This window comes from Vipera ursinii (genome assembly GCF_947247035.1).
Source record: "Vipera ursinii genome assembly, chromosome: 3".
In the NCBI taxonomy this organism is placed as follows: Eukaryota; Metazoa; Chordata; class Lepidosauria; order Squamata; family Viperidae; genus Vipera; species Vipera ursinii.
This window is the reverse complement of record NC_139516.1, coordinates 57,044,835-57,072,090: the sequence shown is the minus strand read 5'-3', so window position 1 is coordinate 57,072,090 and position 27,256 is coordinate 57,044,835. Positions and strand designations below refer to the sequence as shown.

Sequence of the window (27,256 nt, the reverse complement as noted above, 5' to 3'; positions counted from 1 at the left end):
GAAAGCTGTGTGTGTGATCATTTAGGATGGCCAGGGGATGTTTTACAGCTGTAATTTTTATCAGAGTTAATCACTCCATAGTTGGGAGGGACCTGGAGCTTCCTCAGTTAGGGCCTGATCATGGGCCAGCAAGTTATGGAAAGTTATTTAAACTAGTCAAATGAATGTACCAAACAATTAATGCTAACCTTAAGATAACATTAACAAGCAAATGAAAAAATATATCCCATAATGACTTGCCTTGTCTAAAGTTTCAGAGTAAACCCATAGTTTAAAATAAATTTGAAAACCAATGAAATGTAAAGCAAAACAGATATACATCACATAATTAGCTTTAGTTCCACAGTCTTATCCCACTTCACAGGGTTGCTACGGTGATTAAAAGGTGGGGTGGATCATCCATACCTTGAGGCAAAATGGTTGTGTTTGCATGACTCACTAAAGCCCTCATGAAGCCTCATTGGGCTTGAAGTTCATGCCAGTAAGAGATAGGCAAGGCAAGTAACCCAATGTTATAATTCCACCCAAACCTCTGATCTTCATGAGATTTCAGAAATAGCAATTGCATCTGGTCAAAATAGACTGAATAAAAAAATGTCAATCAAACTGTCAAGAATCCTTCAGATAAATTAATTGAACAAATTAAAAAAACAGCCTAGAGTCAATTCATAAAAAGTGTTATTATTAGAGGAGCAGTTTATATTAAAATGGAATTTACCTATTATTTTTAAATTAAATTATTCCATGCCAGCTTTTTATATATAATCCACCTCACACACATCAAACCACTCTTAAAGGAATAATTAAACCTCCCTCCCACCATAATCAAAGAAAACTATCTCCCCCCCTCCCCCACCAAGCTTTGTTTGCCTTAAAAACAGAGACTGCAGTTGTTTCAACCATTCCCAAGATATTAAAGGGCAGGAAAAGCCATTAAAACTGTAGGTTTTTGCAACTTGCTGTCTTCCCACAGTGTCATTTGTATGATTAGCGAGGCCTGGAGACTAAAACATACCAAGAACAGCTGCAGGACTTGGGTTTGGCTAGTCTAAAGAAAAGAAGAAATAGGGGAGACATGATAGCAGTATTCCAGTATTTGAGGATCTTCCACAAAGAAGAGGGGGTCATGTTATTCATCAAAGCACCAGAGGGCAGGAGAAGAAAAAATGGTTGGAAACTGACCAAAGAGAGAAGCAATCTGGAATTAAGGAGAAACTTCCTGACAGTGAGGACAATTAACCAGTGGAATAGGTTGCCCCAGAAATCGTGGGAGCTCCATCACTGGAGATTTTTAAAAAGAGGCTAGACAGTCACTTGTCTGAGATGGTATAGGTTCTCCTGCTTGAGCAGGGGGCTGGACTAGAAGACCTCCAAGGTCCTATTCTATTCTATTCTATTCTATTCTATTCTATTCTATTCTATTCTATTCTATTCTATTCTATTCTATTCTATTCTATTCATTGAGGAGAGAAATTGTCCAAATGACAGTGGATGGACTGAAACAGCCCCTTTATTGTGGAACAACTCATCTCTATGATAGAGGTCGGAGGGGAGGGCTAATCTAACATTCTCTTCTACTCCAACAATGTGTGAATCCCAAAGGAATTAACAACTCTGTACATAATGTCTGCATTTGGGGTTCAAACAACATGCTGGGATTACAATTGACTCAGGACAGGGGATGATGCAATTAAGTCTAATTGTCTTGGCCTCAAACTAGCTGACTGTGTTGTTCAAATACAAGCCACAAAGTTTGTCTGCAACTCATTGTACATTGTGAACTGAAAAAGTTGGGTCAATTGAATAGACCATGGTTAAATTAGTCATAATTAAATATGTTATGCCAATACAGCCACTAAGACAATTACTTTGGGCAGTTAATCATTGAATTAGTGACAGCGCAGCAAATGGCAATTATTGATACGGAAAGATAGTGGTACTTGTGGATTTTCTGATTTAGTTGGCAAATAATTTGGCAAGCTTCAGATACTACACACTTCAAGTTGCACAGTAACTGAATCACTATTTTTTGTTTTGTGTCCATATGCAAAAGGGAGGAATGGGATCTATATGAAAACAACAATGCAAAGAAAGCTGTAGCCAATGGGAGATATTTCCAAGTAGCAAAACTGTATTGATGTTTATGATTAATTTTTTTAAAATAGGGCTACAATTCTAATCTCATGGCATCTTTCCTTCCCTGCTGATGTCTTTCAATTTATTTTTCACATTTCTGAACTACCCAGCTTCATTGGACTCAACGCAAGTAGATCATTGCTATTTTCTTCTTATAAGTAGAATCTTAGAAGTCCTTGCCACACCCCTGGCTCCAACAGGAAACAAGCCATTGAGTTCACAGGTGGTTGGTTTATTCACGAAACGTTCTGGCAGGTGGTATTCAAAGAAACAGCAAACAAAGTTAGCGCTGGGAACAATTGCTTCCCAGTGCTTTAAATACATGCCTCCAGACTGGCCCCATGCCCCACCCACCTAGCCAGCATTCGGCCTGCGCACCATTAAGAGCAGCCAGGCTGGGACGCGAGGCAAGCTTCCGGCTTCCTGCCGCTTCCGGCTTCCTGCTGCTTCTTCCTGCTGATCTGCTGTTCAGCAAGATGACCGCAGAGTTGACGGCCACGTAGCTGAGCTCCGCAGGGTCCCCCTTCCAGCATCCAGGTAATGGTAGGGAAGGGGCTTTTGCTCCTGTCTCTGTTGATGGTCCCGTCTGCTGCCTCCATCCAATGGTCTTGTCCCCTCCTCCCCCCTCCCATTAGTGGCAAGCCCACAGAGGCTTGACAGGTGGCCCCCTCTACCAGGGCTCCACCTGGAAGGCAAGGAGAGACGTGCAATTACTCATGAACTATGGCGGATGATGCAGCTAAACCCCCCCTCCTGGCTTACATGGATTCCGTCGGTGGAATAGTCTCAGCAAATGGGGGGGCTTTTATGTCCGCTTCTCCCACCCATGACGTGTTCATGACAGGGTACCCTTTCCACCGTACCAGATACTGCAAGCAACCCCTAGCACCTCGTGGGTCTTGTAATGGTCCCCTGCGACAGGACCTGGTGTCTGCCTGATGGACCAAAACGAGGAGTCTTCCACCAGCTTCAGTAAACTGCAGTGGAATACTGGGTGCACCTTCCCCAAAAGACAGGGTAGCTGTAGCCTCACAGCAACTGGGTTAATGACCTGTACAATCTGAAATGGACCTATAAAATTTGGCCCTAGTTTTTTGCAGGGTATTTTCAGGTGCAGGTACTTGGTCGACAAGTACACCATATCCCCCACCCGAAGGGGCTTGTGAGGTGCCCATTTCTTATCGGCCTGAGCCTTATATGCCTCTGCTGCTTTTTGTAGTGCTCTTTTTACAGTCTCCTAGACCCCCCCCGTATGTGGTCTGTCCAATCCTGGTGTTGGCAGGGGGAAAGGTCCCCCTGAGGGCACTTGGGAATCGGGATAAACTCCACCCCATGAACCACCCAGAAAGGTCGTCCACCGGTTTGCGTGCAGCCACCTGAGCGGTTGACTAGTGGAAGGGAGGCATAATGACCTGTACTACCTCCTCCCTTCAGCTATTGTACTGGGGCATACGTGACAGAGTGTCCGCCAAAAAGTTCCTACCCCCCAGCACATATTTCAGCCGAAAGTGAAACCATTGAAAGTATTGTGCCCATCGAACATGTTTTGGGGATAGGCGCCACAGTGTCTGCAAAGCCTCAAGGTTTTTATGGTCCGTCCAGACCTCAAACGGTTCTTTGGCTCCCTCCAGGAAATGCCGCCAAGTCGACAATGCCCACCATACTGCAAATGCCTCCTTCTCCCATATCGCCCATGCCCATCTTGTCCCCTCCTCTCCCCTCCCATTAGTGGCAAGCCCACAGAGGCTTGACATAGAATTTCTATGGATTTTCATTCAGCTAGGAATTACTGCGCTTTTGCAACAAAACACCTATTTGGGCCTTATTACAACCCTTATGCCAATTTTTCAGAAATTTGTGAAATGGGTACTAATTTATTGGGGAAGATGAATCCACCACTGCTCAAACACATTTAATCTTTTGCACCTATCGCTGGTTTTATTACTTTTAAAAGTTAATTATTTAGAGAGTGTTAAAATATTGTGGCTATATTTAAAAGAATAGTGAATTTCAAAATTGTTAAAATGACAGTAACTCAGAAGGAACTTTTGCCAGTATACATAAACAAACACAAACATGTATATATAATTTTAAGGAATACTGCATTTCACACAAAGAAAAAAAATCCTACTAACATGATTTGAAATAGTAATGTATTGATACTTACTGCTATATTCAATTGAAAGTTTTATGCTAAGGGTTTTTTAAAATACTTTTTCTCCTTATAGCAAACCCATAAATGCTAAGATACATTGGGATGGGGTTGGTATTCTGTGCTTCTGGAAGATCATGCTTTTTCTGTTGAGTGAATCAGATAAAAATAGAACTGTGGAAATATAGTGAATTACAACTAAATACCATCATAAAGGCCGTGTAAAATATAAGTGAATGAGCAATACACATTCCACTATAAATACTTATCTGGAAACAGTTGCACATCAGTTGCATATCCAATACCACGTTCTTTTAAGTTACATGAAATCTAGCCTAATTATTAGATAATGATTCTAATCTGTATCCAATACAATTATTGTCTTCTGGTTTTAAAAACTAGCCCCAGCTGGTTAGGCTAGAAGTAGTGAATGGCTCAAAGTTACTCAGGCCTGGGTTCATATGAGTCATTGACTTGCCAACCTTATTTTAGCCTAGCCTGGTGAGTTTTAGCCATATTGTAATATAATCCAGCCAATGTGAATAGTTTATAATTTAATGTATCGCATAAATATAGCCAGATGATCTGAGTACACTAAAGCTAATCATGGCCAAAGGTATCATGTGAACGCTATTTACAACTTAATTGGGATCAGGTTTACATATTATGTTAAACCACAATTCTTTAACCATGCTTACTTGAATAAACCACGATTAAGTCACAGCAGTTAATTCACACTACTGCTGTTGTTTACCAACCACAATAGCTGGGTTTCTGGAATACACAAAGTGAAAAAGAAACAAACTATATTACAGCTTAGTGAGATGTGTGAATCTACTGTGTCCACCTGACCTGCTATATTCTAAGTTTAATTAAATACATGTGCATGATTTACGTTTCAGTTTTTGCAACTTGCAGAATCAAATCAGCAGCGCTCTTGGAAATGCAGAATTTTAGCTTCGTCCCATACGTCTACAAAATCTGTTTTTTCAGATCTCGAAGATGGCAGCTGCTTTCCCGCGTTAAAACAGGGCTCCTAAGACCTAGATCAGGGGTAGGCAACCTCGGCTTTTTTATGACTCATGGACTTCAACTCCCAGAATTCCTGAGTCAGCTATGCTGACTCAGGAATTCTGGGAGTTGAAGTCCATGAGTCATAAAAGAACCGAGGTTGCCTACCCTTGACCTAGATGGAAAAAACTCCAGCCGGCCTTTAAACTTTCCCCGGCAACTGTAAGCGACACTTCTAGTTTTGTCTCTAGTTTCCGTCGATACAGCTTTCCGGTGTTGTTGTTGTTGTTTTTTTTTTAAAAAAACCTTTTTGCTCTTCCAGAGAACGGATGGAATATTTTGCATCTCTCTTTTGTTTTAGGAGAGGTGACGGGTTCTTTAAGTGGCTCATTCCCGCCCTCTAGTTGGCGGGAGGGGTTTCCTATTCGATGACGTCAGACGCACTCATTGATAAAAGTATCGGGATTCCCTGACTGTGGGCTCAGAAAGCGTAGATGAAACTTCCTCCGCCGGCGCGACACGTGTCTTTGTGAGCGCTTGGGAAGACGCGCCGGGACGCGGGCCGACTGCTTCCCTCCTGGAAGGGAGTGAAGGAGCCGAGCTATGATGGAGCCCATTTGTTTCCCCCCCTCTCATCCTTTCAACGACCGCGTTATGGCCTCGGATCCGTACAAACCTTCGTTTCCCGCGATTGAGGCGCCTAAATCCATCCGTGTGGAGCCGTCTAGACCGGCCGAACCCACCCGAATGATTAGCGACCCAGTCACGGGCAGATCCTACAGCAAAGGCCGCCTGCTCGGCAAGGTACGTGCGGTTGTTATTCGCCGCGGGTAGGAAGGGTTCGGCCGGACGGAGCGATCGCGATGCGGGGGGCGGCTCTGCCATCCTTGAGTCCGAGGGATGATCTCCAAGCTGGCCTCTCTTCGGTCCGCCGAAAGGGCTGAATTGAGCCGCGTTCGCGATTAGGAGAAAGGATTTAAAGGAGAAGTGGATTACGTTGGGAAGGATTATTGCACGTGAGAATCATTGTGGCAAATGAGGGTTGTCGTTGTGATGGGGGAGCAAAAAAAGCGTTTTGATTTCGCGCTTGCCCTCCGAAAGCTTTTCTTCCACCGGCCTGGGTTTTTCTCCCGTCCTGATTGAGGCTCTTCCTTCCCAGCGAGATTCGGTTGATCCGAGGCAGGCCTGTCTGGGCAAGGCTCCCGCTGTGCTCTCCCCATTGGGTGGCGAGGGATCTGATATGATCTGGTTCTTCTCTCTACCCCCTGCCGCCGGGCCTGTGTGCTCTTCTCCCTTCTTCCCCTTGAAAGCGTCAGAGATTTCCCATTATTTCTATAAGAGGATTTTATTTATTTTTTTGGAGTTCGGGCCTGGTTTGGTTTGCTAGTCGTATTGTTATACACGATAGATGATAGTTTGCTTCTCCCTCTGCCCTGCAAATAATTTGTTGATTGGGAAAAGGATTTGTAGGCTAATGGCTGTGTTCACAAGACGCTGAAGTCTAACTAGCTTACAGTATGGGAATCGGTTCTTATGGTTAGCTTGTTTGATGTTGGAAGAATTTATTTAATTAATTGCGAGCAAGCAAATTTTATACAACTATGGGGTTTTTTTTGGGAGGGGGGGTTGTGAAGACTGACCTTAGCAGAGAATTTCTCTCTTGACTGACTAGGGATTAGCAGAAACTAGACAGTTAGGGACCCACTGGCCAACCTCTAGTAATTTACATGACTTTTTGTTTAGTATTGTGTTAAAAACCAACTGTAAACCATGGTTAAACGATGGTTAAGCAAAAAAAACATAGTAATATAAGTGTTCACAACAATAGAACAAAACTGGCAAACAAGTGTAATCTAATACAGTGTAGTTAGACGGTAGCGGGATGCCAATGGATTTCTGGCTTATGAAGACTGAAAACTCGATTCAGCTTTGATAGCTAAAATTTCTGGGTTTAGAATTCTTCAGATAAATATGTTCCACATACTAGGCCTCCAATTTTTTATTATTTAATTTATATGCTGACCATCTCCATGGGTTATAAATGGGTTATAAATTCTGGTTAAAAAAAATAGCCAGCACAAAATTGGATTTGGGACTGGGTGGCCTTGATTTGAATTATGATTATGGAGTTTTTTTAAATTATGAGCTTAACCTAATCCTCAGACTTCTGAGGGTTATCTCATTATAAGCTACCCAGAGCATCCCAGAGAGAAGGTGGGGCATCAGTGCCAAAGGCATTTAGAGGACTGTATCCTCATATGACTCTTTCATGCTGAGACAGGTTACTCAATAGGAATAGCTTGAATCTATAGGCAGTCCATTATATTTGTTCTCCAGTTGAATAGGACTTCAAGCCTTGGGATTTATAGCTAGTGTGACTGAAAACTTTTGCTTGCTGAGAATGCTAGGAATTAATTTTCAATGTATTTAGTAGCATCACATTGAAAAAGGCTATGTTGCTTGCTGATGGAGGCTGTGGAATCTATACTTGTAATGTGACTATGATATTCTCCACTGAGCTGTGTTATTTTTTTTTAAATAAATCACTGATTTAGTGCCATGCCTGAACCCACTCTTTTTTCTAGTATTTTGAGGCTTCAAAAGTGCTTTCTTTAGAAACAGTTGACTTTTAGTATTCATGAAGCAATAAAGAAGCAATGTGTCCTTGTGAAAATAAACTAAGGATGAATTCCAATCAAAGAATTTTTGTATGTTTTCTTAATCTGGTTTTGCACTACAAAGTTACTGCATAACTCATGGAAGCTTACATTTAATTTTTAAAGGATGTACCTAGAAGTGGATTTAATAGGTCTATGACATATAGGTCTATGTCACGTTCTTCCACTGTTTTGATAATGGCTGTTTCTGTATTTTTGTCCTAATGGAGTCAGAATGTACTCTGCGTTTGTGACAATGATCCATGCATCTGATGAAGCACACTGTGATCCACAGGAGCTTATGCAATAAAAAGGAATTTGTTACATTTAAGATGCTATAAGGCTGTTATTTAACTGAATATATGATTGTGACTGCTGCTGATTTATATATTATTGGATACAGAGAGTTAAGATGTATATATAATGAGCAAGAATGTTTTGCTTAAAATATATTTTCTTTTTTGGTCATACAAAATGTGTACATAACTGGTTTTCTAAATGGATTGGAGAAAACAGCAGCATTTATGCGGGAGATCTCTGCCAGGAAAACTGATCGCATTCCAAAGATAGAAGGGGTGCAACTTTTGGTTCTGTTTGTTCTACATTATACAAAGCAGTGTGTCTTGTGAAAAATCTGTTGGCTATAGTGATACTTTCATCTAATATCAGGAAAAACAATCTTTTGCATCGAATGTGGCATTGTGTGAAATACTTGTTTTCTAATTGCTGTCTATTGGTAACTCTTTTTGATGATACCAGCCTAAATTGCTTCTGTAAAGACAATACCCAAACCAGGATTCTCTGTTGCAGAGAAACTGGTTTGTCTTGGCCAAAATGTTGTTTAGGCATGAAGCTATTTCAAACAAAGGAGTATGGTGCAGCCAAGCTTGTACTTTCTATGCTGCTTGAAAAACCTGTCTAGATAGTAATTTTGCTCTGGGTGTCATATGAACAGGGCTTAGCCATTCTGTTAAAAAAAAAAGGCCTGCCAGTGACTGAAGTGAAACAGCCGTAGGCAAAATTATATCCTAAAAAAAATGCCTAACAGAGAAAGAATAGTATATTTGAAATTGCTGGATCAAATTTACCAAATTTGTACCTGCACATTCCTGAGAAACATTAGAAGAAAGTAAATATTTGATTGTGTAGTCAGCACATCAAGCATGTTGTTTTTAAATTTGGAACAAGAGCTTGAAGATTTAGGTCTCAGTGTGAGAATCTGCATTGAGTATCTCTAGCCACCCACTTCTGCTGAATGCCTTCCAAGAAGCATATTATCTTCTGGAACATACTATTTTACTGTCAGCAAGCTGCCACCAATAACTTTCTAAAAATTAAATTTGCTTTTTTGGATACAGTATCTAAGGAAGACTTATCTTTTCTCCAACCCACGTAATCCCAGTTATTTTAGTTATTTATCATAGGATTCAATTTCTAGGTTTCTTACCATTATATTTGCTGTTTAAAAGTAATTGTTTTGTGGTTAAAATTTGAATGACCATGAGCCAGAATATGAGTATTGAACTGTGCTCATCTCCAACTGATTTAAATTTGCTGCGCATTTGAGTCATAGGTACAATGAGGAGACAAATGTGGGCAAAAGTTTTGGACACATTTTCACATCTTTCTAACACAAAGTATCAGAGCTTGACATAAAACATGGGCTAGAATATATCTAGGTGACCTCATCCTACTTATGCAGTTATGTACTCGTACCATTGACAAGGTATTTATCTTGGAGTTTTAGGTCCGTATATTAGTGCTCAGTGCTGTCACTAAAAGCAGGAGGTCTGAGAAAATCTGCTATTATTATAAATAGGTTATCACAGAAATTAATCTTTTTGACAATATTCCTGCCGGTTATTCCTCTTTGAGGCTTTTTAACAATGGGTACATTGGCTAATTTTGCAAATTAGCATATAGGCCATTCAGGTGGTAGGGTAGGCGGTTTTTTTAAAAAAAAGTAAGAATGGCCAAGAACCTTGACTACAATCTTATGTTCAGAATTTTATGAATATTATATTCAGAATAATGTGGGTGTCTTGGAAAAGTGCCTTCCAATCATTTACTTGTGCATCAAGGAAAAATTGGGAAGTTCCTGCAGTATACATAGGTAATTTCTGCTTCTTGATTGGCAGGGGGGATTCGCAAGATGCTATGAAGCGATTGACCTCTCAAGCAACACAATGTATGCAGTGAAAGTTATCCCTCACAGCAGAGTGGCTAAACCACACCAACGTGAGAAGGTATGTGACTGAGGCCTGAGCAGGCTGAGAATAAGTGAAGTAATCACCTTGTGCTGGACGTTGGTTCTGAACTTGCAGATTGTAATCCTCCTGGTGACTCTTTCAGATCATCAATGAAATTGAACTACACCGAGATTTGCATCACAAACATATCGTGAAGTTCTCACATCATTTTGAAGATGCAGACAACATTTATATTTTCCTTGAGCATTGTAGTAGGAAAGTGAGTACTAAATTACTTTCTGTCTCTGAACCTTGTGTGTTCCCTGAAGCATGTTTTACTATATTGTAGCCTTCTCCTTTTACAAATATGTGTGTTCTTTTGATGTCTTAACAGTCTCTGACCATTATTGTTTCATCAGAGCCGGGCAGTGAAACTAGGGCTGCTATCACATGACCAGCTGAAGCAAAAACATTTTGTAGCATTGTGAACTAACTAACAGAAATGGACCATGCAAGATGATAGCACTGAATCCTTGTTCCAGACAGGGCATAATTTATAAGCTATAACTATCACATCCATAGGAGAATGTAGATGTGATTTTTCTGTTATGTGTTGGAAATGATAGAATACTATAAGATTCATTATAGGAGCAAAACAAAGGGGCCAATGCTAGATTTTAACAAATAGAAGAAAGAGGAAGGGCGGTAATACTGTTGGCAGCATATATCTTAAGAGAGTTGAGAACCATAGATATTCAATACATCCTTGACAGTAAAGATGTGCCCTTCTAGGCTGCTTACCAATACTGGAGGTGTGTATTGCAGCTTGCCACTTTGATGCTTCCTGCTTGTCTTCCTAAATTCATTCCTCCTTGAAAGTATTCTTAGAGTGATAAAAATGTTCTTTGTAAAAATCTGTCATAGGAAGTATTTTCAGTATAGACATTGAGACTACCACAAGTAGCGCTTGTTCTATTTTTAGTTACTTGTTCTTTATTTGCACTTTATTTTCATATAAACAATGTCATCTTATGGCATTTTAATGACTTCAGTTGCTCTGGGGTACATCAAAATAGGTATTAAACTGTCCAGCAAGGATTACTTGTTGGAATAGTGTTTATAGATGTTATATCAGAATTCATGCCATTGCTTAAGACAAGAATGACCTTTGCTAGAATTGGCTATTAAGATTTGAAAATTTCTTTGATGAACTTTCTTGAGGTATAATACCAAATGTTCTTCATGCAGTTCATATACATTTTAGCATATTTCACTACACTCATAAGATAAAATTTCTAGTAATTTGACTCTCTTGTATTTTGGAAAGTGGACATGGAAACATTGCATGAATTTTATTTGTGGTCAGAATAAAATGGAAACACATATAGATACCATCATAAGTTCACTGAGAGATATAGACGGGAGGAGGGTTTAGCATCAAATGGAAACATACTTGAATTAGAACATTTTAGACTGACTTCGGGAGCATGCAGTGTTAGCACAGAGAGGAGCAACATAGGTATTCAGTAGCAACATAGGTATTGAATATATTAATGTATTCAATACCTATCATCTCTAGCTAGCATGACCAATGTTGTCAATAAGATAGTACAATATAACAAACTCTAATGTACCCAAATTTGCCCATGTCTGATATGTAAAAGATTGAGGAGAAGCCCTTTCTAATCCTTTACTGGTCATGAGTTTCATCGGTAACTGGGACACTCATGTCTATCTCCTATGTATTTATCAGTCTTTTTCTGCCATCAACCACCAGTAGGGCTTAAAGTGTTCCATCTCACCAAATTGAAGAATTGTGGAGCAGATTAGATTAGATTAGATTAATGACTGGCTCACATTGACTCCTGAATTTCATGGAGGAGTAGGGATTTGAACTTGAGTTATGAACAATGCGCCAAACAGCAGTCTGCTTATAGCCTCTTTATGATTAATTATGTCTTGTTCTAGTCTTTGGCACATATCTGGAAGTCCCGCCATACCCTCCTGGAACCAGAGGTTCGGTATTACCTCAAACAAATAATCTCTGCTTTGAAATACCTCCACCTTAAAGGCATTTTACACAGAGACCTCAAGTTGGGTATGTACAGCACAGCTGCTCTCTTACTCATGAGTAAAATATGCCAAAAATATATCTTAACATATTAACTACGATACTTGTTTTGAGAATGAGATTGCCTTAAGGAGACACCGTATAATTCTCTCTCTCTCTTTTTTTTTAAAAAAGTAAAAACTGAGATTCTAAATGCTAAAACGTACATTCATTTTAAGCTTTTTTTTTATTTACATGGCACTTAGATAGGATTAGGAACTTCTTGGCCTAGAAGCCAAGTGTGATCTCTGGGAATATTTCTCTTAATATCAGATTTTGAGGTAGAAAGGCAGGAAATAGGTAATATTAACTAAGGAAATAATGTCTGCTACAGGTAACTTTTTCATCAATGAAAATATGGAACTGAAAGTCGGTGACTTCGGTTTGGCTGCTCGCCAGGAGCCTGCAGACCAGAGGAAAAAGTAAGTGGCTCAACATTTTTACGCCGGGCATCAGCAATTTCTCAGGTCTTTGCTGTATTGCATAATATCCCCCAGTTGCCTAACCCTTCTCTAGGCCCTGCAAGACTGAAAATCAGGAGATTTTTTATTGGATGTTCCAAATTCTGTTTTTTCAAAGGAGACTATGAGGGTTACTCTTAGAAGGGGTGAACTGATGCAAATATTAGTATTTGCAGGCCCATGTTGTCAGTCCCTACTGTATTCCTCTGGGGTTATGTTCTTATGCTGCCATCTCTAATCCACTTTTCATTCTAAGTTTGGGTGAAGGGTCTTCTTTTTACAGAGCTTTATTGTCCTGGTGCTTCATTCTTTTTGCAGCTGTGTGTTGGGGGAGGGGAAGAATCTGAGTGCAATAGGGACCAAGGGACTTGAAATAGACTCCTTTGCATCAGCCTGGAACTTGGTCACCGAAGAAACAATGTGGTGCCTGTAGTAATGTCTAAGGCTGAGACCTTGTGGTTTGCTCCATGGAGGGGAACAATGGCTAATCTTATATTGTGTTACTCTTTGTGCAAACGTTGGCAGTTGGTGCCCGTCAGAAACGAGTATTAGTGGGAAAGCAGTGTCAGTCTCCTATCACAGGTTGTTAGGTGCAGAAGGCTCATACTTCCTCACTGGGGAGTTGTGAAAAAAGCTTCTTGCACGTCCTGTTCGTGGAACAAAGCAATGCGTTCGTATGACTTATGAAATGGCTGGAAGAAGGAAGGTTTCTGAAGCCCAGCTGCAGAATAAAAGAAACAACAAAATAAAAAATGTCAAACCATGTTTTGTTTTCTTGCACCCTTGATGAAAAGTTTAATTTTCCCTAAGACCTAACCATGAATGGATCAAGTTATAGCTAAACAAAAGTCAGCCCTAGCAGTAGTGGAATTTTAAAATAAAAAATAGCTTGTTATATATTTTTTTTTCTTAAAAGGCTCATTTTGGATTTACTGGAACTGTGTTTTTTCCCGGTATTGATAACTTAGGTTTAGCAAATACCTGGCTAATTTGGGAGGCTATTTTGTGTGTGTGTGTGGGGGGGGACACTTCAGTCCTATTTACTGGATCTGCTATGTGGTGGTGGCAGCAGAAGCAGCAGGATCATTGCCTTTACTTACCTTTACCCTCTAAATCAGGGGTGTCAAACTCAATTTCATTGAGGGCCGCATCAGCATTGCGGTTGCCCTCAAGGGGCCGGGTGGGTGTGGCCAGGGTGGGCGTGGCCTACTGGGTGGCCATGGCTAGAGTGCGTATGGCCTACTGGGTGGGCGTGGCCAGCTCTACATCGTTCGCATCAAGGGTGCCTATGGGGGCCTAGGCAGGAGTGGGACAGATCTGAGGGTCTCTGGCAGAAGGAGGGTCTGGGCCAGGGCCAAGGCAGTGGGGGCCGTTCCCTCACTGTTTCCAGGATGGCTTCGCGGGCCACATGAAACCACTTCGCGGGCCGGATCCGGCCCCCGGGCCTTGTGTTTGACATGTCTGCTCTAAATGTATACCCTTAAGAAGAACTAGCTGAAAATTCTAGCTATCCTGACTACATGAAGGGTACTAAGTTTTATTTTTTATTTATTTTATTTTATTAAACTTATATACTTAGTTGGGAAAATATGTCCCTTAGCATAATAAGTATTTTGCCCGGATGAATAGAAAGAACAAAAGGGAGTTGCAGAAATGTTATGCTTGGTTCATTGTCTCATACTATGTACTTTTGTTCTCTAGGACTATCTGTGGCACTCCAAATTACCTTGCTCCAGAAGTGCTAGTGCGACAAGGACATGGGCCAGAATCAGATGTATGGTCTTTGGGTTGTGTCATGTAAGTCTAGACCTCAAACTTTACAGTCGATTATTTGCTTCTGCAGCATGGCTTTTGTACAGATCTGCTCTTTCAAATGGGTAAATAAAATGAAATAGTAAGCATTAATAGGTGCACGCACATGTATATATAAAACACCATTTAAAAATCCGCTTAGGTTTTGTCAGTTAAAAGTTAGGCCAAAAGTTAGACATTCCAAGTACCTGAATAGAAATTCTAGTAAAATGAATAGAATTTGGCAAAATAGAATTTGGCAAAAGGCCAAATTCTAGCCACTAAATCCAGTTTCAGCAGAGTATTATGGGGAAACTGCAAAGTAATCATGAAATAGCATTATATGACCCTCCCCCCAAGCTTTGACAAACAGCTGGCAATGGGATATATAAATCAATGACTTTCTTGAGTTCCATATAAGCCCATGTCAAAATGCCGGCATCAAGCTCCCTTCGTCCTGTGCGCTCCCACGGGGAGGGCCTTCTCAGGATGCCGCCAGCAAAAGATTGCCGGTGGGTAACACCCAGGGGGAGGGCCTTCTCTGTGGGTGCTCCTGCCCTTTGGAACCAGCTGCCCGTAGAGCTCAGGACTGCCCCTGACCTTTGTTCATTCCGCTGGGACCTGAAGACCTGGCTCTTTGAGCTTTCCGGCCAGGACTGAGAATTTTAATTTTAATTTTATTTTAATTGGGTTTTAATTGGAGTTTAACAGGGGTTTTATACTTTATTCAAGGACTAAATTTAATTATTTTAATTGTTCTTAACTTTTGTAATTTGTATTGTTATTTTAAATACTTTGTGAACTGCCCTGAGTCCTACGGGAGAAGGGCGGTATATAAGTCCAATAAACATAAACATAAACATGGAGGCAGTAACTTGCATGAGGCCTGTTTTAGTTCTCTCTTGGTTTCTGCAAATCTTAATACTCCTTCCATATGTGTGTAACATACAGTGTTCTGATGAAACGTAATAGAATAACAGGGTTAGAAGGGACCCTGGAGTTCTTCTAGTCCAACTTCCTGCTCATTTGGACTCTATGCTATTTCAGACAAATGGTTGTCCAAAAATGTTTCCCTGAGGGTATTAAAAGGAGTTGATGACAAAGTGCATCCACTTTCCCTAGTTGATGCCAAATATGCCAGGTCTCCATAACAGTCTAATTTCATTGTGCCTGCAGTCTATAAAAATTAGCCTCAAGAAAAAGCTTAGGTGATTATCTAGACCAGGGGTAGGCAACCTCGGCTCTTTTATGACTCATGGACTTCAACTCCCAGAATTCCTGAGCCAGCTGGCTCAGGAATTCTGGGAGTTGAAGTCCATGAGTCATAAAAGAGCCGAGGTTGCCTACCCCTGATCTAGACTGTGTGTAGATCGTGTAGTTTAAACTGTGTGTGATTCACGTATTGTAAGCGTCGATGTATATAACTCCGCTCTAAAACTCAAAGCATTAGTGCTGTTACTAAACGTTGATGATCTGCTTTTAATTTCTGCAAAACAGATGGAAAAAAGTGGCCTGTCTGTTACACGCAGGGTAACTGTTTAACTCAGGTGGTATTCAGCAGTTTTCCGGAGTATCTTGAAAAACAGTCTGAGCCTTTAGATTTCTTTGCTTTGGTTACCCACAGTTTCCTGTTTACACAGCACATATAGAAAATGTGCTTCTAAATGCTGAGAAAGGGGAGAGGGATCTTCACTGAGAGGGATCTTCACTGAGAAGATCCCTTTTAAGAGAAGAACTCCCTGTGCTTCAGCTCAGATTCATTCCAGAAAAGTTTAGTTCCGAAGAGATTCTTTAGCTCTGATCACATGGAGGAGTGCTGTCATCTGCCAGCCGGATGTGCCTCCGGTCTGCAGGCACTTGGAGGAATAGCAATGTCTCATGAGCTTGATTACAGAGACAACTTAAGCCTGGGTGTTGTCTAACATAAACTTCCTCCATGGCTGCTGCTGAGTCAAGTGCTAATAGAGAGCCTGTCAGTGCTGACTGCAGAGAAGTGGTATCCTTCAATCTCCTTAGCACTCTTCATTTGCCCTCTCCTCTTTCTCTCCCTCTCACTCCTTAGGTACACTTTACTATGTGGAAACCCGCCTTTTGAGACTTCAGATCTCAAGGAGACTTACCGTTGCATCAAACATGTTGCGTACACGCTTCCTCCTTTCCTTTCTATATCGGCCAAAAACCTTCTCGCTGGCATCTTGAAACGCAATCCGCAGGAACGCTTCACATTGGAAGAAATTTTGGACCATGAGTTTTTCACTAAAGTGAGTGGCAGTCCCATCAAAAGTGCACTACTTTAACTTTGGCGCAGGGATGCCAGGACCACAAACTGGGCTTTTGCAAAGTATATACTATTGGTAGCTGTATCTCTGTCTTTTTGCTTGGACACTGTCCTTCTAGAGGCAAAGTCTTCAGGGGAAGCCATGATTGAGGCCCTAGCAGCGCAAGAACATGACTGCCCCTATTACTAAGGGCGTGAGCTCCTGGAATCTTGCCTGGATTGTAATTTAGATAATTACATCCTGCTTCTAATTAACACTCACACGATTCTGCTCTTGGCTCTGGCTTTTGTTTTCTGAACAACCTGATGGTTACATTCTTGCCTCTTAAATCAGAACCTTCTGCAGAGTTTTAAAACCTATGACTGTGGAAGATTTGATGAAAATGGCCCAATCTCAAACATGCATGAGAGTTCTGAAAAAGCTGGGAAAATGTAATGTAATGAATGCTTTCTGTTCTGACGTTTAGTTTGATTTTACTAATTATTTTTAACTTTCTAGGCCTATACACCTGATAAGCTCCCACCCAGCTGCTGCATGATGGCACCTGAACTGAGCCCCCCCAATCCTGCTAAGAGCCTTTTGGTAAAGGTCACAAAGACACTTTTTGGGAAAAGAAGGTCCAAAGGTGAGTTCTGCACTGTGTCCCAGTGTATGACATGCTTCCTAAAATCATACAAATGTATTGGACAAAAAGTAGTAGCATGCCTAGCCTATTCAGTTAGTTTGTGGCCCTTTTGATTGCATGTCTTGGACCAAGGACTAATATTTAATTATAATCGGTTTGGGTGTTGCCTCTGCATGTCTTGGAAATCTAAAAGTATTAGAATTGGCAACAGACAAGTTATTTTTAACAATTTACTATACGATACTTGAAATATAAATAATGGAGAAGGGAGCTGTAAAATTGGCTATGTCATCATCTATATTTATTTATTTATTTATTTATTCCTATATTATCATTTTTGGGATAGAATTGTGGTCAGGCTGAAGGTAGATTTCTGATTCTAACACAATCTCATATAGATATTATCATTCTTAAATCCATTTTGTCACTTATAGGATTGCCGGTTACATAACTGCTCTGAATTTTTTCCCCCCCACAGTTAAGAAGGCTTCTTCTGAAGAGAAAGATGACATCTCTAAGCTAGTATCGGGCCTTGTAAAGACTTCTATCTGTAGGCAAATAAGTCACAAAACTGTGGATGGAAATGAAGTAAGTTAACTTTAGGAACTTGGTTAATCACTTGGCTCTTTCAGAAGGGGAAGAAAAAAAGATTAATGGTGTACGCTGAAATTAACAAGAAGTAAAAGATTGGATGGATAGAAGGATATAGACTGAAATGGCTTTTTTTTTAAGGTCACTCCTCTGAATGGTCAGAGTCCTAGCTCCAGCCCTACAGAGACCCTAGCTGAAGAGGGTTCACAGAAGTCCATCTCCAGATTCATTCGTGGGACAACAGCTAGTAGCTGTGAAGGTGAGAATTGCCATTATCTCCAATAGGATGTGCTGATGCTCAGAGTATGTTTACCCAATGAGAAGTGGCTATCTTTAAACTTACTCAAACTTGGATAAGTGGATTAAGCCCAGCAAGAAAGAGGTCACTGGTAGCAGTAGACCTGCAAATACCTGAGATCAGGATTGTAATTTGAACAGATGACTCATAATATTGGACACTCAAGGTAGCTATTAGTCAAACAGCAGAACCAAAACGTATTCCTGGCCTTTCTTAGATATAGGATAATACTTGTCAAGGAACATGGGACAGTGAAGAAGATGCACTGAAGCTAATTCATCATGAAGGTTTATTAAATATTGGGGAAATCAAACTGGCCTACAGGAAAAGACCAAATGAAGAATACAAGACACATGACAAAGCAAAGTATTACATGGCTAGTATAGTAAGTATAGCAAAGTATAGCAAGGCCAGTATAGCAAACAAGTAACAAAAAGACCTGGCAATAGTTAAGGGCAGGAAAGTTGAAGAAACTTTCTTGTGCAGCTAATGCTGGCTGCACAAGTCCAAGTATTGAGAACAAATTCATACAAAACCAGTCCTGAGAAGACAGCATTAGACAGCAAATGCTGCTTCTGAAAAGAAGCTGAAGTGGACCATCTCGTTAGCTGCTGAAGAAAATTGCACAGACTAATCACAAACAGTGGCATGACAAAGTACCAACGATGTTGCATTGGAATATCTGGAAGAAATACTATTTGTCTGCAAGCAACAAGTGGTAGGATCACAAAACAAATAAAATAATAGAAAATAAAGAAGCTAAATTGCTCTGGGACTTTAAAATTTAAAACAGATCAAGTCTAGCACCCCAGACTTAACAACTATTAAGAAAGACAAAAAGTTTGGAAGTGGACATGGCAGAACCTGGAGACAGCAGACTAGAAAAGAAAGAAATTGAGAAAAATATCAACTAAATACAAAGGACCTACAAATAGTTTAGAATGACTGTGCCAATGGAAAGCAAAGATTGTACCCAAGGCAACTAGTGCTATTGTTACTACCCCAAAACATCTGGAGCGCCATCTGAACACCATTGTCATTGACAAAATCATCAGTCAATTTAAAATGCAGCTTTACTTGGACAGCTTCCATCCTGCAATAATATCAAACAAAATCTGCCTATACCAGGGGTAGGCAACCTCGGCTCTTTTATGACTCATGGACTTCAACTCCCAGAATTCCTGAGCCAGGTGGCTCAGGAATTCTGGGAGTTGAAGTCCATGAGTCATAAAAGAGCCGAGGTTGCCTACCTCTGGCCTACTACACCATGTATTTGGGAAGGACTTAAGAGGTGCATAAAAATGCCAAAGGCTCTCCCTTGCCAAAGACCTGGGTCTCCATGGCAGAGTCTTCTGCCATGATCTGGCTGGGAGTAGCAAAAGGTCTTAGTATACCTTTAAGAAGTTCAGCCTAATTAATTTGGTGAACCAGACGTAGTTTTATATCATCTTCTAATAAAAATGAATTTCCCTACCAGGTATATTCAGATTTTTAGCTTCGCAAGTAAGAATCTCTCTAGGCTTGCTCCATAGAAGCTGGAATCATCTTGTGCCATTATTTTTCTTTTGTCTAGTATTTGAAGAGTGTGTCACAGCATCAGCTCTTATTGAATCTGCTGTTGGGCTCCTGAAGAACTGTCTGTCTATTATGCCATCAGGTAAGTAAAGGGTATTAATTCAGAAATCCGGAATGGGTTGGTGGACCATGTGGAAAGAGCTTCTCTCCTGAAAGTTAATATCAAACAGGATGCATAAAGCTCTATGTGGTAACCTCCAAACACTTTTCCCTCTCCCAGTCCTTTTTAACATTAATGCCCAAGTGTTGAGTATTTATTCCCATGGTCTGTTCACTAGGAGGTTGAATGGAAAAGAGCATATTTTAATCTTCCATATCACCCCCTCCATTCATAGTGGGAGAGATACCTTAGGGGTTCTCACTATGACTTAGAACAGAGGTCCCCAACCTTTTGGGCACCAGGGACCGGTTCCGCTGAGGGAGGTTTTCCATGGACCGGAGGGGGCGTGATTTTATGTGCTGCCTGCATCCCGCGGATGGGGCTTTGCTTGTTTGTGCGGACTGGTTGCGGACCGGAGGTTGGGGACCCCTGACTTAGAACCCTGGAAAATTGTAATCCTATTCAAGATTAAAATTGACCATGCAAGCAGCTAGGACGAACCCTGTTTTTCCAGTTATGTTTGTGTCAGCTGAAACTGCCCTAAGGAAGCCTCCTTTTGCATGCAAAGGCTTATATGTGAGCTGAAACGCTCTTTACAAAGGATTTGAACTTGTGTGGAGACTAAATCATAGAGCTCTCTATATGTGAGCTTTCCCTGCTGAACGTGCAAATGGCTTTTCGCACTTGATCATGAATTGGAAGAGAGTGGTTCTTCATAAATAAGGAATAGTTATTGGCTCACATATTTACTCTCCATATTTAGAGGCTGGTGTTAAGAAAGAGGAAGAGGAGCCATGTTAGTTTGCTCCTTCTATATTTTCTGTCTTCAGTACAATCCTTTGAAGAGGATTATTTAATCTAATACTAATAATTTCTCCTGAATTAATAAGTATCTTTTATTCATTGTCCAGCCGAGACGAACCCGGCTTCCCTGGCTTGCCATGAACATTTTGTTTGGGTGAGCAAGTGGGTGGATTATTCCAACAAGTACGGATTTGGTTACCAGCTCTCCAACCACAGCATTGGTGTCCTCTTCAATGATGGAACTCACATGTCTCTCTCAGCTGACTGGAAGTAAGTGGAAGAAATGGATTGATTGAGGAGTTGAGGAAGGGATATGCACATAGTTGAGGCTGGTAATGCACTTGGATCAGCTCTTCACTACAGCGGAAGGCCTGCTCAGCCTTATGTGCCGAATGATAATCACTGGGTAGTACAGGCAATATAAAATAATGGATAACTGAAGACATGAGCCAGAAGATCACAACAAAGGGAAAGTGACATTTTCTGCTTAAAGTAGCTCAACAATTTGTGCTTGCCTTTTTTTTCCCCCCTTGGGATGCTCTAGAAGACCTGATATGCATTTTTAAAAAATCTTTTAATATTTATCCCTACATTAGAAGCCCTGTTTAGGAGCTATGAGCTCCACTCCCATGTCAGACGGCAGGATTGTTGATGTTACCAATGCTAAATTGTTGAATGGCCAAAAAAAAAAAGAGACGCCTCTCCATTTCATTCTGCCATACATAGATAATTTGTACATCGTAATAGATCCAAGGTGCTTCTGGCTACTGCTATCTAACTACATTCTCTTGCCTTTTAGGAAAGTACATTACAATCTGACAAATAGCAAACATTTCTCCTTCCCGACTTCAGCAATTCCGGAACAGCTACAGGAACAGATGGGGATTCTGCAGTACTTTGCTTCATACATGGAGGAGCATCTCATGAAGGTGAGATGTCACGTATGTTCATGTTTATGCTGTGTTGGTTTCTGAATGCAGAAGGAATTGCCAATTTTCTAACCATTTCATCTAGAGGTTGATAGGCATCTTTCATAATACTTTCATGGCTTAGGCCCGGGATACCTGCAGGACTGTCTGCTGCCAGGAACGACTTCCCATCGCCCTGTGCGTTCACACAGAGAGGGCCTTCTCAGGGTGCCGTCGGCCAGATAATGTCGGCTGGCGACCCCCAGGGGGAGGGCCTTCTCTGTGGGGGCACCTGCCCTGTGGAATCAGCTCCCCTCGGAGCTCCGGATGGCCCCTGACCTCCGGTCCTTCCATCGTGACCTTTAAGACACTTCTTTTCCAACAGGCCGACCTGGACTGATGATAAGGGGTTTTAATATGGTTTTAACGTTTTATTGGTTTTAGTTGGGGCCTGGTATAGTTTAATCTCTTCTTAATATTTGTGTCTTATTTGTATTTTATTGTTGTTAGCCGCCCTGAGTCCTTCGGGAGATAGGGCGGCATATAAGCCCCAATATAAATAAATATAAATAAATAAAGAGAATAGTTAAATACTCACTCCCTCTCTCCCTTCCTTTCTGTTTGATCAGCTGGTCCCATTGTTGGATCTGTTCTCATATGTGATGCCTTATCCTTCTGGCTATGCCTATTCCACAGGTGTAATGAAGCTTTAACTAAAATTCTGCAGAATGCAGTGAAATTCTGCTAATCTGACTTTTCTTAAATATGTTTTCTGGTATTTTTTTTAATTGGATTTATATACCGCCCCTCTCCCGAAGGACTCGGGGCGGTGTACAGGGCAATTAAAACACAATATACAGCACATAATATACAAAAATTAAAATAAATTAAACCAAGTAGCCCTAAGCAATAAAACACATTCTAAAATTTAAAATATGGAATTTAAAATCTAAAACCCCAATCCCTCAGTCCAGGCCAGCAAGTTCAAATAGCCAAGTCTTCAGGTTGTGGCGAAAAGAGCGAAGGTCGGGAGCCATCCGGAGCTCAACAGGAAGCTGATTCCAGAGGGCAGGCGCGCCCACAGAGAATGCTCTCCCCCTGGGGGCCGCCAGTCGACATTCCCTGACCGACGGCACCCTGAGGAGGCCCTCTCTGTGGGAGCGCACAGGACGATGGGAAGTTAACGCCGGCAAAAGGTACTCCCGTATATAATCTGGGCCCATGCCATTTAGGGCTTTATAGGTCATCACCATCACTGAGGTACCTGAGGTATTGTTTTGCAGTGGAAGCTGAGAATTACTTATTTTCATTTGGGTAGGAATGCTGAGAATAGATGAGGAGGAATGTTAGGAACTGACCATTCTTTCGTCCATTTTTCTAACTTTTCTATCCTCTTTTCAAAGGGTGGAGATTTGCCCAGCATAGAAGAGACTGGACAGCTGCCTATGCTGCTCCTACAGTGGGTGAAGACTAATCAGGCTTTACTGATGCTTTTCAGCAATGGAACTTTACAGGTGTGTGATGCATCAAGTCCCTTAGGTAAAAGTATTTATGACCTGCGCCCTCTTCTACTTAAGAGAGTTCTAGACAGACTTCTCATGCCAAACACTTCCAAGGCTCCTTCGTGTTAACTGACATGAGAAGTATTTTTATTTACAGGAAGATGCTATGCCAAAGGTAGCTTATCTTTTGAAGGTTTTTATTTCTTCCCTGCCTTTACTATTTTTATAAATAATGCAAGGTGGTGAACATACCGAACACTCCTTCCTCCTCATGAAAATATAAGGCTGTGCCTTCAATATTCTGTTAAAAGACTGATGTTGCAGTGGATAGGAGTTGCCTATGAGGAGGTTCGTGGGAACCCCTCAATCCTATATATTGCACAGCGCAATCATGTTTGCTACCTTATTAGACTTGGAGAAAAGGCAGGATATAAGTGCATATACGTTTGTCATGGTAGTTTAACATATATTGGATACCTGTAGGCCCATTTCTGTATATCTGGTTTTCTAGCCCTTCAGTTCAACTTCTGCATTTTGTTTCCTTCCAGTGTTTTAACTGAAGGGAACAGAGGAAGAAAACTACAGCCAAAGTCTCCTAGTCTCCTAGCAGATATGCTAAACAAGGGCGTGGCATGCATATTCTTTACAATCTCCATAACCACAAAGATCATACAGCCAGAATTTAGTAGCAAGCCACTAAATAGTAGCTGTTCAATTTCTTGCCAATTTTCAGTAGGAGGTGAAATTTAGTAAGTCCAGCAAAGCCTTATATGCTTAATCCACATAATATAAAAGGTATCCACCAAAAAGCAGATCTAAAATTTCAGGCCTATTTCTGCTGAAGTTATAGAACGTTGCCTACAGCAGTCTATAATTGTAGAAGAGTTCTTTGTGCTTAATCTAGATCAGGGATCCTCAAACTTGGCCACTTTAAGACTTGTGGACTTCAATTCCCACAATTCCCCAGCCGGCAAGACTTCCCAAGACTTGAAGTCCACAAGTCTTATAGTGGCCAAGTTTGAGGACCCTTGACCTAGATGCATGCAATATAAACGTGGAGAATCCAAAATAAATGCTATACTTTTAAATACCCATCAGTGATGAGTGTTAAGAAAGGGATTGTGCTGTCTCTTTTTATATAGGTTAACTTTTACAACGATCATACCAAGGTGATCTTCAGCAAACCTGACCATTCCTGCCTCCTTACCTACATAAACCGTGACAGGAATTCCTATACTTACAAGCTGAGCAGCATCGCAGAACTGGGTTGTTCACCAGAACTTCAACGTCGGCTCAAGTATATTCTCAAACTACTGCTACAGCGAGCAGATGCTTAAGGCTGCAAATGGTGTAGTCTCACCGGAACACCTCAGGATGGATATGTTAATAACATAAAGGATGGCAACTCTAGGCATCCATAGTGAAAACATTCCGATGTCTAATTTTCTAAAAAGGAAAACTTCAAATCTGCACACATCTGTAGCTCCAAACCACTCCTCAGGATTCACCCAATTCTGGATCCCTTGCATCATTGTGTTTCTTGTTTTTTTAAAAAACACACAACAACATCAGCTTGATGTGAATGCTTCAGTTCACAGGAAAATGGTGTAGGGATAGATGCCTTAAGTTTTATGTCTGTGCAATCATTGCATAATTGGTTATGCACATGGTGTCACTGGGTAGAAAGGGTGGAGAAATTATGCTCCATACACTATGTACAGTGCAGGGTAAAGAAAAAAGTACAAATATTTTTTATGATGGTTTCTAGGCTTTTGGTCTAATGCCTGATACTAGATATTTGGTGTGGAAAGTGGTGTACCAGATGGAAAGAGGAATACAAATATAGAAATTGGTGGCTTTACTTATGTGTTGTCTCAAATCCTTGCAACACTACCATCATCTGCTCAGGAAACTGGCATAACACTGCTGGGAGTGCGTTTCTACCCAAGCTTCACTTGGCTCTGACTCATGGACCAAAGCTGTGAATTGGGTGTGGCTATCTAGAGAAGAAAAAAGCTTATGCAAGGAAGCAGTTGTGGCATGGCTGACTTCTCTACTGTGAAAGCAGATAAACAGCTTCTTGTTCCAGCTATAATATAGTTCAAACAAAAATGCTTGAGCCACTTTAGTTGGCTAGAGTGCCGATTGCCTGTCCTCTAGAACTGGTAGAGAAGGAACTCCTCCAAATTTGGAAGGACTAGTAGTTAATAGACCGTTGAATGTTCAGCCTTAAAATCTGGATCAATTCAGGCTTTTGGTGTTACTGCGAAGTACTTGAAGCTATGAAAGGACATGTTGGGTAATATAACTATTACACTAATTAAGCAAATGGGATGCCTTTTTGCTGAAACTGTGAATGACCTGTTTGCTTCAATTTCTTGGCTGCTTTTCGGTCCAGGGTACAGCAGGGGATCTGATAAATTGGCACAGACTTGAACAGCTTAAATAGAAGCTGCCCACTTGAAGTTTTGAACCTGACAGACTGTTCAGCTGTGGGGGCTACATGGTGTGAACATCAAAGAACTTTATTTATGTATTTATGCCAACTATTTATTTTGCACATGTCCTATCAATCACGCACACCATATTTCCCAAAATGCAGCAGTTTGATTATAATAAACACATTTTTAATAAAAGCAAAGAAATGCTTATTTTGTGTCAAAACAGTGTCTTGTGGCAACCAGTTGACTGTGGACCTCGGTGAAAGGCAGATGACCACACAGATTTCTTTAGAGCGATAATTTCACATTCTCACATGCTATAATATGCTGTATGCTCTTCACAAAAATTGTTTTACATCAGTATTTTGGTACAAAGAAACAAATATCTGAGTGGTGGACAGATTGGGTGCTCTGCATTTCCAAATAATTTTCAGACTTCTGGCATTCTTCTGCCTATTATCCAGAGACGCTGACAAAAGACATTTACTGTTTATTGATTGCAGTATATTCATTTTTCTACTGCATATCCTGAAAGATGCCAGTTTATAGCCAATTCCCATGAAAAGTAGAGCACAAAAATATCTATTATCAAACTTGGATCAATGAGATAAAATCCCAGATGAACAACTCGATAATAAATAGTATTAAAATTCAAAAGCTGATCCCAGCAAGATTATTTTAACCATTTTGAGGAAGGCTGGCTGTGAAGGGGTCAGGTGCATCTCCAGGGCTAAGCATGTGGCCAACCTGGGGAAGTCCCAACCCCCCTGAGCTTCTTGAGTTTGCCTGGCAATGGGTCATCAGAGGAATTTAGGTGATCAATTACCTTGATTAGGTTCTTGCCCTGTCATGTAAACACACTGGAGATTCTTTCCCCCTTTCTGGATAATTTTTATTTAATATTTTTAAATACCCAATTAACAAAATAATCTTTAAACTTAAAGAAATAGTAAAGATGCAAACTCAAAAAATGCAATTATGGAAAAAAATCTTATATTTAATACTTATCGACACTTGCTAACACATTAATATAATCGGTACAACATGTAAAATATCTCAATCTCTGCCATGGTAACAACATGTAAAATATCTCAATCTCTGCCAGAGGCCAATCTACCATACCTCAGCAGTTGCAACCTTTGATCAGTAGAAAATTCTACCTTTTCTAAAACATCACATATTTCTGACAACCACTAAACATCTGGAATAATGTTTCCAATTTCTCAATATTCTTTTAGCCACCCTCAATCATATTTCCTGATGAACAGATTCTAAAGCTTAGTACAACATTGCATTAACATCTTTATCATATGAAGATTTTCCAGTAAACCTACTTATGTACATATTTTTTTTCTCTTTTTCGTTCAATCATGTACAACACTCGGACTGCCTGGACAAGTCCCTGCAATTTTCTTGGCAAGTTTTTGAGAAGTGGTTTGCCATTGCCTCTTTCCTAGGTCTGAGGGAATGTGATTGGCCCAAAGTCACCCAGCTGGCTTCGTGCCCAATTCAGGATTAGAACTCAAACTTTCCCATTTTCAAAGGAATAGATGACCGTATCCCATGGGTTAATGAAACCTCTCAATTTTTATACTTCCAACACAGAAAACCTGATGTCCAAACTTT

The 27,256-nt window shown here is 40.7% G+C and overlaps 1 protein-coding gene across 1 annotated transcript; it reads left to right on the top strand.

Annotated features, from left to right (window-relative positions):
- Positions 1 to 5,801: 5,801 nt before the first annotated feature.
- Positions 5,802 to 25,824, top strand: PLK3 (polo like kinase 3). The gene is made up of 15 exons (XM_083361088.1): positions 5,802 to 6,103; positions 10,095 to 10,202; positions 10,309 to 10,425; positions 12,114 to 12,243; positions 12,590 to 12,677; positions 14,418 to 14,513; positions 16,570 to 16,768; positions 17,285 to 17,411; positions 17,890 to 17,999; positions 18,144 to 18,261; positions 19,874 to 19,957; positions 20,887 to 21,049; positions 21,579 to 21,708; positions 23,091 to 23,201; positions 24,332 to 25,824. The coding sequence occupies exons 1-15, from the start codon at positions 5,903 to 5,905 to the stop codon at positions 24,524 to 24,526; spliced, it is 1,977 nt and encodes a 658-aa protein (XP_083217214.1). The 5' UTR covers positions 5,802 to 5,902; the 3' UTR covers positions 24,527 to 25,824.
- The last annotated feature ends 1,432 nt before the right edge of the window (positions 25,825 to 27,256 follow it).

Coding starts and splice junctions, on each gene's coding strand:
- PLK3 (XM_083361088.1), top strand. CDS start 5,903: ATGATGGAGCCCATTTGTTTCCCCCCCTCTCATCCTTTCAACGACCGC. Junction 14,514..16,569: donor TGGTCTTTGGGTTGTGTCAT/GTAAGTCTAGAC, acceptor CTCACTCCTTAG/GTACACTTTACTATGTGGAA. Junction 17,412..17,889: donor TGGGAAAAGAAGGTCCAAAG/GTGAGTTCTGCA, acceptor TCCCCCCCACAG/TTAAGAAGGCTTCTTCTGAA.